At 34.3% G+C, this 13,442-nt stretch overlaps 1 protein-coding gene across 1 annotated transcript; it reads left to right on the forward strand.

The window, feature by feature from the left end:
- The first annotated feature begins 1,260 nt into the window (after positions 1-1,260).
- Positions 1,261-13,312, forward strand: LOC138690981 (glutathione S-transferase 1-1-like). Its single transcript, XM_069812599.1, has 6 exons — positions 1,261-1,399; positions 3,837-3,977; positions 5,844-5,902; positions 8,034-8,175; positions 10,916-11,083; positions 13,055-13,312. Exons 2-6 carry the CDS (start codon positions 3,837-3,839, stop codon positions 13,205-13,207), a joined length of 663 nt encoding a protein of 220 aa, XP_069668700.1. The 5' UTR covers positions 1,261-1,399; the 3' UTR covers positions 13,208-13,312.
- Positions 13,313-13,442: the final 130 nt, after the last annotated feature.

Consider the following 13,442-nt stretch of genomic DNA (forward strand, 5'->3'; position numbering starts at 1 on the left):
TTTTGTAATTTGCTATAATGAGTTTTATTGAAGAAGTCGTATTGTTCAAATTCGTGGGGGATGTTCGATGATAGAAGGCTGTGATATAGCGTGTGCGGATATGTGCTGTGAACTTTTCTGAGGTCTCTGTGCAGTCTGTCTTATTCTGGTACTTCTGGTGTTAACATTGAATTGTTATATTTTGTGTTTTGTTAAGCTATGCCAAAACAAGTGAAAACACATTTATTATGACAGTAGACTGATTCCATCTTTACCACTGAGGGAAAAGTTATGTTATTTAAAATTGACTGTAAGCGTACATTTTTAACAATCAGGCAATTTTTGCGACTCCTTTCACAATTTGGACAAAAAACCTATTTTACCTATTCCAATAACCTAAAATAGACTTCTTAAAAACCTAAAAATCCAGTCCCTACAGTTATGTCTAATTTTTCCTTCACGTCTATTGCACGTGAAATTCGCATATATATATATATATATATATATATATATATATATATATATATATATATATATATATATACACGGTATCTTAATAATACTCTCTATTGCTTCTCTATTGCATGTTTTATGTCTCACTTTTCCTTTATGCCATCTATAAGGCTTGTTCTAAGTAACATTCAAAGAGCTGTATCTCCACACACATTGAAAATTTAACACACGGTTATATGAACTTTTTACTCAGAATAGTCCATACTACCAACCCTTAAAATATTTACTATTTCTCCACCCTGCATCTAAGTTTACAATCTTACGTTTGCGCCAAATGGTCCCGATGGAGTGGTTGCCGAAATGAAGAATCCCAGGGTATAATAGACATCTTTAAATGATAAGAGACAGAAATTCAATTTCAGATTGACAATGTTTTCAGTTAAGGAAACTTTCACGCTACACAGCAGAATATATATATATATATATATATATATATATATATATATATATATATATATATAAAAAACAAAACTATAAACGGGTTTCATTCGCAACATGAGAAGGAAAGTGAAGTATATTGTAAATAGCATAAAATGTACAAATGGAAAGTTTGTGCCAGATTCGTGACACCTATTATTTTAGTTTGTAGGTTTTTCTTCTATGATTAGCTTGATCTTCTCTTCTGGTTGTGCTCTTATACGAGTATCTTCAGTTAATGAAGTTACCTTGCTTTAATTTTTAACGCAATATCCCGTTGTCCAAAACAGGCACAAATCGTGATTGGATTGCTAGGGATTTAAAATTTAGCGCGCAATATCCCGTCCGGTCACTGGAGGGTTAACTTCCAATCGTCTGTGTGTGTCCCACATCAAGCACACACGGAAGTTTTCACTTTATTTCGCGTGGCGTGGCGACAGATTAGACTGACTCCTTTAATTCTACTAAATAATCAGTTTGCAAATCAAAGGTACGGTATGAGAATCGATAAATTCTTACAAATGAGGTTTGTTAAGATCACCTGTTCCATTGACTGATCTTGTTATATTAGCTACATTGGCCGTGTTTTACAGTTTAATTGACGAAGTGAAATGATTATCATGTGTATAATAATTACATTTTAACAAAGTTATTTACTTGCTCACACAATATTTTTCCGTGTTCATATTAAATTATAAGAAATACTGCCAGAATTTATCATGCCTTTACATACGTATATTTATGAGTTTATTTTTATACGCAAATATATAACATATTTTAGTGTATTCTTTAATGATACACATTCCCCAACATTTTATGTATAAGCTGTATAAATAAATCCTTGTGTAACAATATCTCAACATTGCTAAATACTCTTCAAGAAAACTCAGGTTTATATGGTAACTACACAATATCAGAGGGCTGCTTAATTCCCATTCATAAGCCTAAATTGCGATCCCGCTCAAGGTCACGGTCATCCAACGTGTCCATCGACCTTCATCTTTGTTTTTCTCATCAACATCATGCACGATTCCGGACTGGTCCAGTAGGTTCTGCTTCGCTATTGCTCTTGAAGAAACTCCTGGTCATTGCATCTATTTCTTGGTCGCCCCAAATCCCTTCGTCCTACTGGCGGGTATATGAAGATTTGTTTGGGGATTATTTCTGCACTCATTCTGCTTACGTGGTCTCTATAGCTAGTTAGTTTATGGTAATTTAATTTCTTCTTCTCTCTAATGGATTTATGCCTTTTGATCTATTTCCACATTAGGAGAATTTAACTGCTCATCTGGTTAGGGGACGTCTAACTAGGGTGACCAACTTCTGATAAAAAAAATACGGGAGACTTCGTCACGACAAATTTTAGCGCAATTTTTTTTGGATGTGAAGCCTGGATTCATTGATGGAACGGTTTATATTTTTAATATAAAACTATGAATTTAACTATTCGAAACATGATTAAGTCACAACACTGAGTACAGTAATTTTAAAATACTGTTTTTCTCGGTTTTAACGTTTTAATATTTGTGAACAAGATGCTGCAGAACATTTCATTTCTTATCCTGCTATGCAAATTGAAAAAAAAAATTACAATCATAATATGCAATAACACTGTAGATTACAAGATCACCGGGACTGATTTGTAAAGCTGAACTATCGATATTAATGTCAATTTACTTATGGCTTTTAAGGTTCATTGCCGCCCTCACATAAGCCCGCCATCGGTCCCTGTCCTGTGCAAGATGAATCCAGTCTCTATCATCATATCCCACCTCTTTCAAATCCATTTTAATATTATCTTCCCATCTACTTCTCGGCCTCCCCAAAGGTCTTTTCCCCTCCGCTCTCCCAACTAACACTCCATATGCATTTCTGGATTCGTCCATACATGCTACATACCCAGCCCATCTCAAACGTCTGGATTTAATGGTTCTAATTATGTCAGGCGAAGAATACAATGCGTGCAGTTCTGCGTTGTGTAACTTTCTCCATTCTCCTGTAACTTCATCCCTTTTAGCCCCAAATATTTTCCTAAGAACCTTACTCTCAAACACCCTTAATCTCTGTTCCTCTCTCAAAGTGAGAGTCCAAGTTTCACAACCATATAGAACAACCGGTAATATAACTGTTTTATAAATTCTAATTTTCAGATTTTTTTGACAGCAGACTAGATGACAAAGCTTCTCAACCGAATAATAACAGGCATTCCCCATATTTATTCTGTATTTAATTTCCTCCTGAGTGTCATTTATATTTGTTATTGTTGCTCCAAGGTATTTGAATTTTTCCACCTCTTCGAAGGATAAATCTCCAATTTTTATGTTTCCATTTTGTAGAATATTCTGGTCACGAGACATAATCATATACTTTGTCTTTTCGGAATTTACTTCCAAACCAATCGCTTTACTTGCTTCAAGTAGAATTTCCGTGTTTTCTTTAATCGTTTGTGAATTTTGTCCTAACATATTATTTACGTCATCCGCATAGACAAGAAGCTGATGTAACCCTTTCAATTTCATACCCTCTCTGTTATCCTGAACTTCGTCTCGTCTTTTCTAACTTTTCCTCGATTCTGACGCATTATCATCCTTGTACCGCAATTGTACGCCATAAATTATTATATCCCATAAGACATATTACCGGATAAATTGACACATAGGCTTTAGTAGATACCGGTACTGAATATGAACTAAACCTGTGCAATACTTGAGGATAAATCGCTGTACACACACAGGAACGGCATGCCCAAAAACAATTTTTCGAATCCAAAAAAGTTTTCCATGTACCACGATGTTAAGTCCATTTGATACATTCGTTTCAAGAAGTGCTCAAAATTTGTAAGTTTCAAGGAAAGGTCGTGTGTCATAAACACTACTGTATTTCTAATTTCACAATTGGATTTTATTCTGATACGAGTTATGTTGCAGATGGTGCTGACGCTGTACCACCTCCCGATGAGCTTCCCATCACGGGCAGCGCTATGGGTTGCTCGTGCAGTCGGCGTGGACGTTGACATTAAGATACTCAATTTACTAGAATCCGAGCATTTGAAACCTGAGTTCATCAAAGTAAGTACAAGATCATAACTAGAGCTCGGACATCGCCCCTTCTGCTTATTCCTTACTCCTATCTTCGTAATAATATCGTATTATCTTGATTCAGTGTCTCGAATTTAGTAATAAGCGAATATTGACGTAACTGACGTAATCTCTCGTGAACTATTCTGTTCAGCTGCACTGTACCGAGCAACAAAACTGCTTTTTGTATCTCATCTCAGCCTCCTTCGTCTATTATAAATAATGATGTAAAAAACTATTTTAATTCGTTTAAATCCATATACATCGGTTTTTATGGATTTAAAACCCTGTTTACTAGGATTAATTGGATTTATTGAATGCAACCTGAACAACATATATGCCATCCATTTTGCATAAACATCCGGGCATTTTACTTCTGTGTGCTAGGTTTTAGGGTTGTTGGTGTATGCTGCTGGTCGTTAGGGGTGCTATTCATAGACATTTCGCTAGCCCGCGCTACGAGCGTGCTAAACAGGATTCATATCATATCGCTGACACTGGTTTATGAATACGAAAAACGTTACTTCGCTGATCATCCACCGAAAGCCCGCGCTAAGAATGTCTATGAATACGGCCCTAAATGTCTTGTTTGTACACGAATACATAATACAGCTGATAGATCAGTTCAGTGCGGCGCTTGTAGCCCGTAACCAGTCGTGTCCTGAGTACAATGAGACCTTGTTCAAGCATTTGGAGTCATTTTGAAACAGCAGTCTGTGAAGGGAACACAAAGGTAAAAGCAATATGTAAATATTACAGGAAAGAATACCAATACGCAAATGACATCTCGTTTACGGCATATCTTCAGTTGTGGTCTTTGTCCACAGTCCGTGAAAAGATAAGCTGAAAATATGAATATAAATCAAGCGTACGAATTCACTTCACGAAATTGTTCTTCCTTCAGGTCCGTTACCGTCAGACTCATTATCTACTTCTGCAACTCCGCCAATGCCCTCTACTTCATTCTCAGCATTACCTGTTTCATCTACATCTGTGACTCTATCTTCACATTCGCTGTCGCCACAAATTCTACAGACATCATCACAACAACAAATAATAAGTGATAATGAATTAGACGAACTCATTGCTAGAGCGATGTATGCTTCATCAATGCCTTTATGTAGCCCTATGATGGAGCCTCAATAGTATTGGAAAAACGTTTTCCATCAACTTCGACCCGGAAATGAACCTCCTAGTCGTCAAGTTATTGGTGGGAATATTAGATGTGCCAATTCTTTGGCTGTATGCGAACATTCATACTCATGGCAACATTCATACAAGACTCAGAAATGGGCTGTGTCCTGAAAGGTTGGAGAAATTTGTAATTGCAAGATGGAATCTTAAGTTCACTATTTCTGAATGAGCGAATCCAGAGCCTACAATATCTGATGAAGCAACTACTGAGGAAGATTAGTGTAGCAACAAGAAATGAGAAAGATATTTGTTTTCTAGTTTAACTAACTATGCTATTTTTCAAAATGACAAGAGAGAAGATGTTTATTATTTTTAAGTTTTATTCCTCTTATTATTAGTTTTGCTATATTATATTTGTAGCATGTACTGTGAAAAAAAAATTGAACTTCAGTTTCGCTAGCTCATAAGTATTTAATTTTGAAAAAAAAAAAAAAGAAAACTATGAGTTATTATTATTATTTGTGTCAAGAATCTTTTTCATTTGATAATAAAACCAATTAATCCAATAAAACGTGATAAAAACATTTTAAACAGCATTCTGGTTTAAAACCAATAAAACCGATCCTGTTTAAAACTTATCGATATCACTAATAATATAAACAAACGGAAACAATTTTCCGACAAATGAGTTCTTAATTTTGACATACTCTGTGTTGCTTTCAGATTAACCCACAGCACACTGTACCCACTCTTGTTGACGGCGACTTTGTTATGTGGGATAGGTATGTACACTTCATATTAATTTCTTTTGTATACAAAAATGTTGAAGAGGAATAGAAGTGACAGGGAATTCAACGAATTCCTGTAATTACGTGAAATCTTAATGCTGTTCATGATTGTTACTGTGGTCACAGTAGGGATTATAAGGATTTTTGGAATTTTAAATAAAAGTTTTAGCCTATACTTCTTTCATTTCTGTCCTAATACTGCCGGCAAGCCACCGGCATAGCTCTGTCGGCTAAGGCGCTTGTCTATCGATCCGGAGTTGCGCTCGGGCGCGGGTTCCATTCTCGCTTGGGCTTGATTTTTTTGCGAGGTTTTCCCCAACCGTAAGGCAAACGTCAGGTAATCTATGGCGATTCCTCGGCCTCATATCGCCAAAATATATCATCATCTCACTATCACCAATCTCATCGACGCTAAATAGCCTCGTACTTGATACAGCGTCGTTAAATAATCAAGTAAAAAAAAATCTCCTGGCATTAAAATTTAATAAGGCTTCCTCATTTCATGAGATCTTGGTATTCTGTGATGAGGCCTGTCTCGAGACAACAATGCAAAAGTTGAAACGATTCACGCGTCAATATGATGCCAATGAGTTGTTTGAAATAATAATAATAATAATAATAATAATAATAATAATAATAATAAGTAATAATAATAATATATCATTAAGGAGGATTGAATTCATTTGGAAATTAATACTACAGACTTTATAAGACTATGTTAAATTAGGCTAACTATTTCTGTATTTGTACTCGCCAAATTATTAATCACACCAATTTCTGTACGAATAATATATTTTTATTAAATTAAAATCAAGTTTAATATCTTATTAAGCTTTTGCACGTTAAAAATCGTTTCACGTGAATGTTTATGAGTCCTTTCAAGTTCATCTGGTACCGAAATCAAGATCTATAGCAACTGTTTTTAACACGGCCCCTCAGCGTGTAGAGAATTATAAGCATGGACACTGCGTGTCGGTACCTTTGATGTAGCAGTGACTTATTTCAGTGACCTTCGAACCAACTGTACCGGCGTGAAGTTTTGCCTTTTCCCCTAGAGTTGGCGTTCATATCGCACAAGCAGCAGAGTCTGTGGATCCACGGATCCTGACCAGCAGTCGAAAGCAGAAATACTTTTTAGCAGACTTGTCCCCGAATTGGGTTTAGGCCTACTGTTCCACCGTTCGCTTGTGCTCGATTATACTGACCTCTAGCGATTGAAAGTGGAATCAAACGCTAACCTAAAGCTTGCGCACAAAAAAACGGAGCCGGAAATTTCGCTCAGTGTCCATTCTTATTACTCCCTATTCGTTGGACCCCATATAATAAAGGTATACATCACTTGAATAAAGAAGCATCAAAATACGTTATTCATTTATTAATACGTCATCGTTATTGTTGAAATTGCCTACATAAAGAGATGGTGCAGGAAACCACTAGGCCTACATGAATTAGTTGATAAAAAGCAAACAAAAACAAATAAAATAAATAAGTAAATAAATGAATGAATAAATAAATGACATCTTGGATGTCTAGGTGGTTTATTTGCTGCGATGCACATAACTCCTTAAACTACAAAAAGAATGAACCCACCAACGAAAGCATAAGTTGCTCACCTCATTTGACCAATCTGGGTCATGAATGAACAAATAAAGGTATCCAACGAACGAATACATTGCGAATGGCATCGACGCAACCTCCTTCTGGAGCAATTATGCAATCCTTATTTTTTCTCGAGTAGTAGGTACACAGAAAAACACTCCACGATAAAAACAAATCACAAGACATAGGTTGCTGAAATACCGAAATCACTTCTTTCGCTATTGGAAGCTAAAACTTTCAATTTCTACCAACTCTAGACTTCTGTTTTCTCAATATCAACATATCTCAATAATTTAATTATGAAAAGACATCAACAATAAAATGAGAAATCTTCAAAACATCAAGTCTGGTTTAAAATCTTTCACGAAGTACCATTTCGAAACATCTCAAACTTTTTTAAAGGGATATGATTTTTGAGTTCAATGATTGTTGCCATTTTGTTTATGAAAGCGCACACAAACACACTATGAATTGAAAACTGAATCAGGTTAAAGCTGATCAAACAGAATCTTTTCTTTTATTTTAGCCACGCAATCGCAGGCTACTTGGTGCGCAAATATGCTGCAGACGATTCTCTGTATCCACAAGATCCAAAGGAAAAGGCAATAGTGGACCAGCGGATGTTCTTCGATGCTGAACTTCTGTTTCCCAGGATCAGAGCCATCTGTGTAAGCTCTACTGTATCTTGTTAAAAAATACCGTATTAGTGTTATTGGTCTATGATATTCGTAGTACTATCTGTACGAATTTTTTCTACAACTTTTTCTACTCCCCTTTTTCTCTTCATCCATAAAAGAAGAACGTCAAAGGATACGTAATGTCTTGGTGTTCCTTTAATACTGACTGATGATAAAAGTCATGCCTTTTCTTAAAATCACTATTTCGTGTTTACACCATAAAATGAGAGTACTGAACTGTACGTCAGTGGTAGCAATGTACCTTTTATAAAGCAAATAATTTCTTGGAAATTATAAAGAATAATTTATAATGAAAAATAAATGTTAAATTAAATAATAGGCCTATACCGTATAAAGCACATTGCAATGTATATAATTTGAAGTATACCACTGTTCGTGTAATTTCAAATATATTACATTAAGAAGCAGAGTATTCATTTCGTAAGAAAGAAGTGTCTACAAATGAGCGTAGTATGTATGTTATTTGTATTAATTTAATAATTATAGCAACAACATGCCAAGAGGCAGAGAAGAAGACTTCTATAAAGATGAAGAAAATAGTGATAATTATTGAAGAAGGAACAGTATCTGTATAAAAAATATATTTCATATTTACAACGATGTAGACCAAAGTAACAACGAATATGATTATGGTGTGGTAAAACTGTTGTGCACAGATAGTGAAGTTCTTAAGAGGTTTAGTCTACCAAAAAAAATTGAATTATTACACCTAGTAACAGTATAAGTTCGTAATAATGATGTATCATAACACTTGGTTTCACTCTGATCATTCCATATATTAAATTCACTGTTGGCAGTCATTCCACTGTGAGAGGCTTGTGGCAAAAGCCTAATAGCGGCATGTGATGGCCTCACTCACAGACAGCGGTACTTGAGGGAAGGCCGGGGAGAAGGGGGATATTGATTTGTATGACTCAGTAGCAGGATGCGGGGCTAGCCTCAGCCGCGAGGTTCGTCTTCTGTGAATGCACTGTATTGTTGAGTATTAGTTTAATCCCTGATCACAATATTATTGTGATCAGTGGTTTAATCAAGTGTGTGTGTTACATACTAATTTTGTGTAAAATGGTTCATACTGAGAGAACAGAGAGGTCATTATTTGCAGAATTAAAAGAGAAACAGTTTTCAAGTTGGACATATGAAACAAAATGAGCTTACAAACACTAAAAACAACAAAGTTATTTTTAACAAAATAATCTGCCCTCAATGAGGGTGTCCATAAAGATCCAGAATAAAACCACTACAGAATAATTTAGAAAGACAAAAAGATTAAATACAGGAATTGTTTAGTAAAATATTACATATTAAAATAGCAGATGGAGGGATACAAAATAGAAAATTTCAATTTTCATGGTCTGAGAAATATCCTTGGATAACAGGATGCTCTGAGACAATTAAGTTAATTAAGTTATATTCTGTATTCTGTTTGGGGGTGAAAATGAGTGGTCATCATCTTGTGGGATCTATGTCACAAAAAAAAAAAAAAAAAAATTGAGAAATCCTGCTGTATAAAAAGATATAAGGTAAGAAGATTTTTTCAGCCTACTCAGTATTTACACCTTAGCTTCGCCACTGTGTGCATTACAGGCTAAACTGGCATGGATGAATAATATAAATTATATTCATCCAGGTAACTGGTTTCAAGGAATGTAAATAGTTTTAAAAATAAGTTTGTGTTTTAATTTTATTTTCTTGTTTACGATTTGCTTTGCAACTCTCACAATATAAAATATGATGAAACTTTAAAAGTTCTAAAACTTCAAAGTGTTGAACTATGTTAAAGTGAGTAATATTCCTTAAATATGCCGTATGGCTGATTCAATGTGATCATAATTATGCTGTAAGTTTTAAAAGTTTCAAAGTTTTATATTTCAAAATTTTCTTTTATTGATTTTAAAGACTGGTGAGCACCTAAAAATAATTGATTTATAACTTCGGTTAACTTGATTATTTATAATTAATACATTTTTAGATAGTAATTCAGTACTTCCTACATATTTTAGCTTTTTTGTACATTATATGTATATATGTGCAGATTCAGACACAAAATCTGGGCCACCTAAATTTTCCAAGTTCAGTAAGCATGTGCAGTATATTATAATTGGAACTTGGAAAATTCAGGCGGCCCAAATTTTCTTTTCTGGGTCTGTACATACAGTACCAGGTGGCCACTAAATAAGGGACAAATGTATGATAAGGAATAAATACTCTAAAAAAATGTTATTAGATTACTTTATTGCCATTATAAAACCTGCGAAATAATTGGAAACATTTGAAAACATTGTTTATCTATTTTCTACAAAAGTGACCAACTTGGGCATCATTCAAGTCGATGCAAGCTTAATGTCACATGCCTTCCTGCAGAACTCCACGGGAATTGAAATTCTCAATAATAAGTTGCCACAGATGAGCCTCGTTTTAAATGATATGCTTGTACATCTGATTATTTAAGTGTCCCCCCCCCCCCAAAAAGTGAGGTCAGAGAATCTTAAGGGCCATTCAACAAGACCCTGATGTCCATTCCACATTCTCGGAAACCATTTCCGTATTATTAGTGCATATTGCGGCAGAGTTCCATCTTGCTGCCATCATAACTCTTCGGGACCATTAACTATTTGCCCATTATTTCGTGGCTACCCAGTACATTACACTTCAGCATCAAGTTAGTAATAGCACTAAAATAACTACCGGTACTTTTCTTTTCAAACAGTTCCCAGTCATATTTCTTGGAAAAACAACAGTAGACCCGGACAAGAAAGCAAGCATCCTGGAAGCTATGGCTTTTCTCGACACATTTTTGGAAGGAAATCCTTGGGTAGCCGGCAAGAAGTTGACAATAGCCGACTACACGTGTGTTGCATCTGTGACCAGCATTGTCGTAAGTACCCCATATAAACCAAAACAATAATAGACAGTTTACGATTATGTTGATGGACTTTATTCTGTCATTCCTTATATAATCTGATAACATTAGATAGAATATCAGGAGTAGACCTAAAAAGCGTCCCTTTAAACTGATAATAAATGGTCATCATGGAAACATTAATGTTCTAATAGCTCGATATCTTCAATTTTGACGTCATAATTTGTACCTTGACTGAGATGTGAGAACTCAAATGTATTAATTATACCTCTTGTGCAGTGTCGCCTGCTTATATGGGCCCATGAGGACCGAGTCCACCCAATTTATCGTGTTATTATTATTATCATTATTATTTATGAGATTTACTTATTTTAACTTATACCTCAAAGTGTCTGAGCCCACCCAATGTGTTACAAAAGTTGGCACCACTGCTCTTGTGATTAAGTTAGCTCAAAAGGCATCCCAAGGGCAAAATTGATGAGTTCTTAGATCTGATCATGTGGAAAGCAGTAGGCATTCATTATATCCACTGAACTGATTGTAGTATCATATCTAAGTCAGTGACTCTTTAATTCTAGTCTATATATTTTCTCAGTTTCACTTTAGTGACTTAATCAGTTTGGTTACTGAATGCCTCATTTGCAACTAAATTAAAATCTAATCTAATGTAAATTGTATTTTCTTCGCCTAAATAAATAATTTTCAATGCCGAATGCAGCGTAATTTCACGCAATAATATTGAAAGTATGATGCCCACAAACTTTAGACTAAAGGAAATAATCCTTATATTGGGTTTACTCGTATATTCACCAAAATTTATTAGTTAGAGCTACAAGAATTCTCTCCTTATCTCTTGTTTAATAATTTATTAAAACCTTATGATGATTATATTTGTTTTCTATAAGGCCCCTATTTTATATAGTTTTATACATTACGTGTTTGCCTATTTTGGTTTAATTTCATTACTGGTATTTGTTTTCTGGAAATTCTATTATTGTCAGATGATTTTCACACATGCGCACATACTCACGTACATCACAAATAGTAAAATATTGTTCAGGGAAACTCCATGAAATATGATATATTTATCTTATCCTAGTGACACAGTGTACAGTTCATCAAACTGTTTGCAACTGTCGGAAAAGCTCATTACTTCATATGTCAAAATAATGGTACCGCTATCTTAATTACCATTATTTCATCCTGTGGAATAATTTATTGATTAGAAAGAAACATTTAATTTATATCCAACTGATAATTTAGCAACAAATGCATTTTTACATCATGCTAGGCTTTTAGACAAATTGTTAAATAATATTACATATTATATAATAAGGAAAATAGTTACAATAATCACTAGGATAAGGTAAAACCTTGTACATTACACGTGACTAAAAGTCCATTACGAGTTCGTGAGAAATTATGACACGAACACTCATAAACATCTCACTCCGAAATAATGGTCAATATTTAAGCTACTTATAAGATAAATAACTATTACTATTACTATAATTTCTTTATATTACTTATGAAGAATATAATAGTAGACAGTCAATTAGTTCTCAAGTACATAATTAACTATATACTGGTATATATTGCAAGTAATACAGAAAATAATTTTCGCATGTTTAAAAAAAATGCTATCAACTGTTTTTAAAATGCCGTTCACAAAGAGAAACAAGAGTGACTGTATTTATTTCAATATTGAGGGATATAATATACTAGTACCTGCTCGGTATTCTCTGTATAAAAGACGACATACATGATACATATAAAAATATGTTTGTTTTTCTTTTTACTACATTTTAAGACTCTAGTGTAAGATTAAAAACTGAATATATAGTGAGACTGATTTTTTCTTAAAATATGGTCAAGTAGGTAGTGATATAACTCCTAGTGAAAGAAAAGGCTCGCTCTTATTCAGTATTTCATTTTCATTTTTTTTTTTTTTTTTTTTTTTTTTTTTTTTTTTTTTTTTTTTTGCAGGAAGTTGGGTTGAATATATCAGCCTTCAAGAATGTACAAAAATGGCTTGCACGCTGCCAGTCTGAAATACCCTTCTACAAGGAGGTCAATGAACCTGGAGCAAAGGAATTGGGAAAATATGTTTCCAGTCGTCTTGAACCAAATCAGTTCTGAAATGTCTCTTTCAAAGTATTTACGTAACCAGACCCAGGCTTGGTTTTATATGAACTCTGATTCTTACTGATTCATATTTTTTTAATAAAGTTACATTTACATCAACTTTTACATTTTATATTGTCTTTCTCATACGTAACCTGTTGTTTAATGATACTGTATCAACTTCTCAGGTCTCTAACATCGATGGAATTGGTGAGAGAGAAATTATATTTGACGAAATGAGTCATAGAAT

Source organism: Periplaneta americana, chromosome 16, assembly GCF_040183065.1.
Source record: "Periplaneta americana isolate PAMFEO1 chromosome 16, P.americana_PAMFEO1_priV1, whole genome shotgun sequence".
Classification (NCBI taxonomy): Eukaryota; Metazoa; Arthropoda; class Insecta; order Blattodea; family Blattidae; genus Periplaneta; species Periplaneta americana.

Excerpts from the sequence above, each read along its gene's own strand:
- LOC138690981 (XM_069812599.1), top strand. The coding sequence starts at position 3,837 with ATGGTGCTGACGCTGTACCACCTCCCGATGAGCTTCCCATCACGGGCA. Across the intron at positions 5,903-8,033 it reads GACTTTGTTATGTGGGATAG|CCACGCAATCGCAGGCTACT; the intron begins GTATGTACACTT and ends CTTTTATTTTAG. Across the intron at positions 11,084-13,054 it reads CATCTGTGACCAGCATTGTC|GAAGTTGGGTTGAATATATC; the intron begins GTAAGTACCCCA and ends TTTTTTTTGCAG.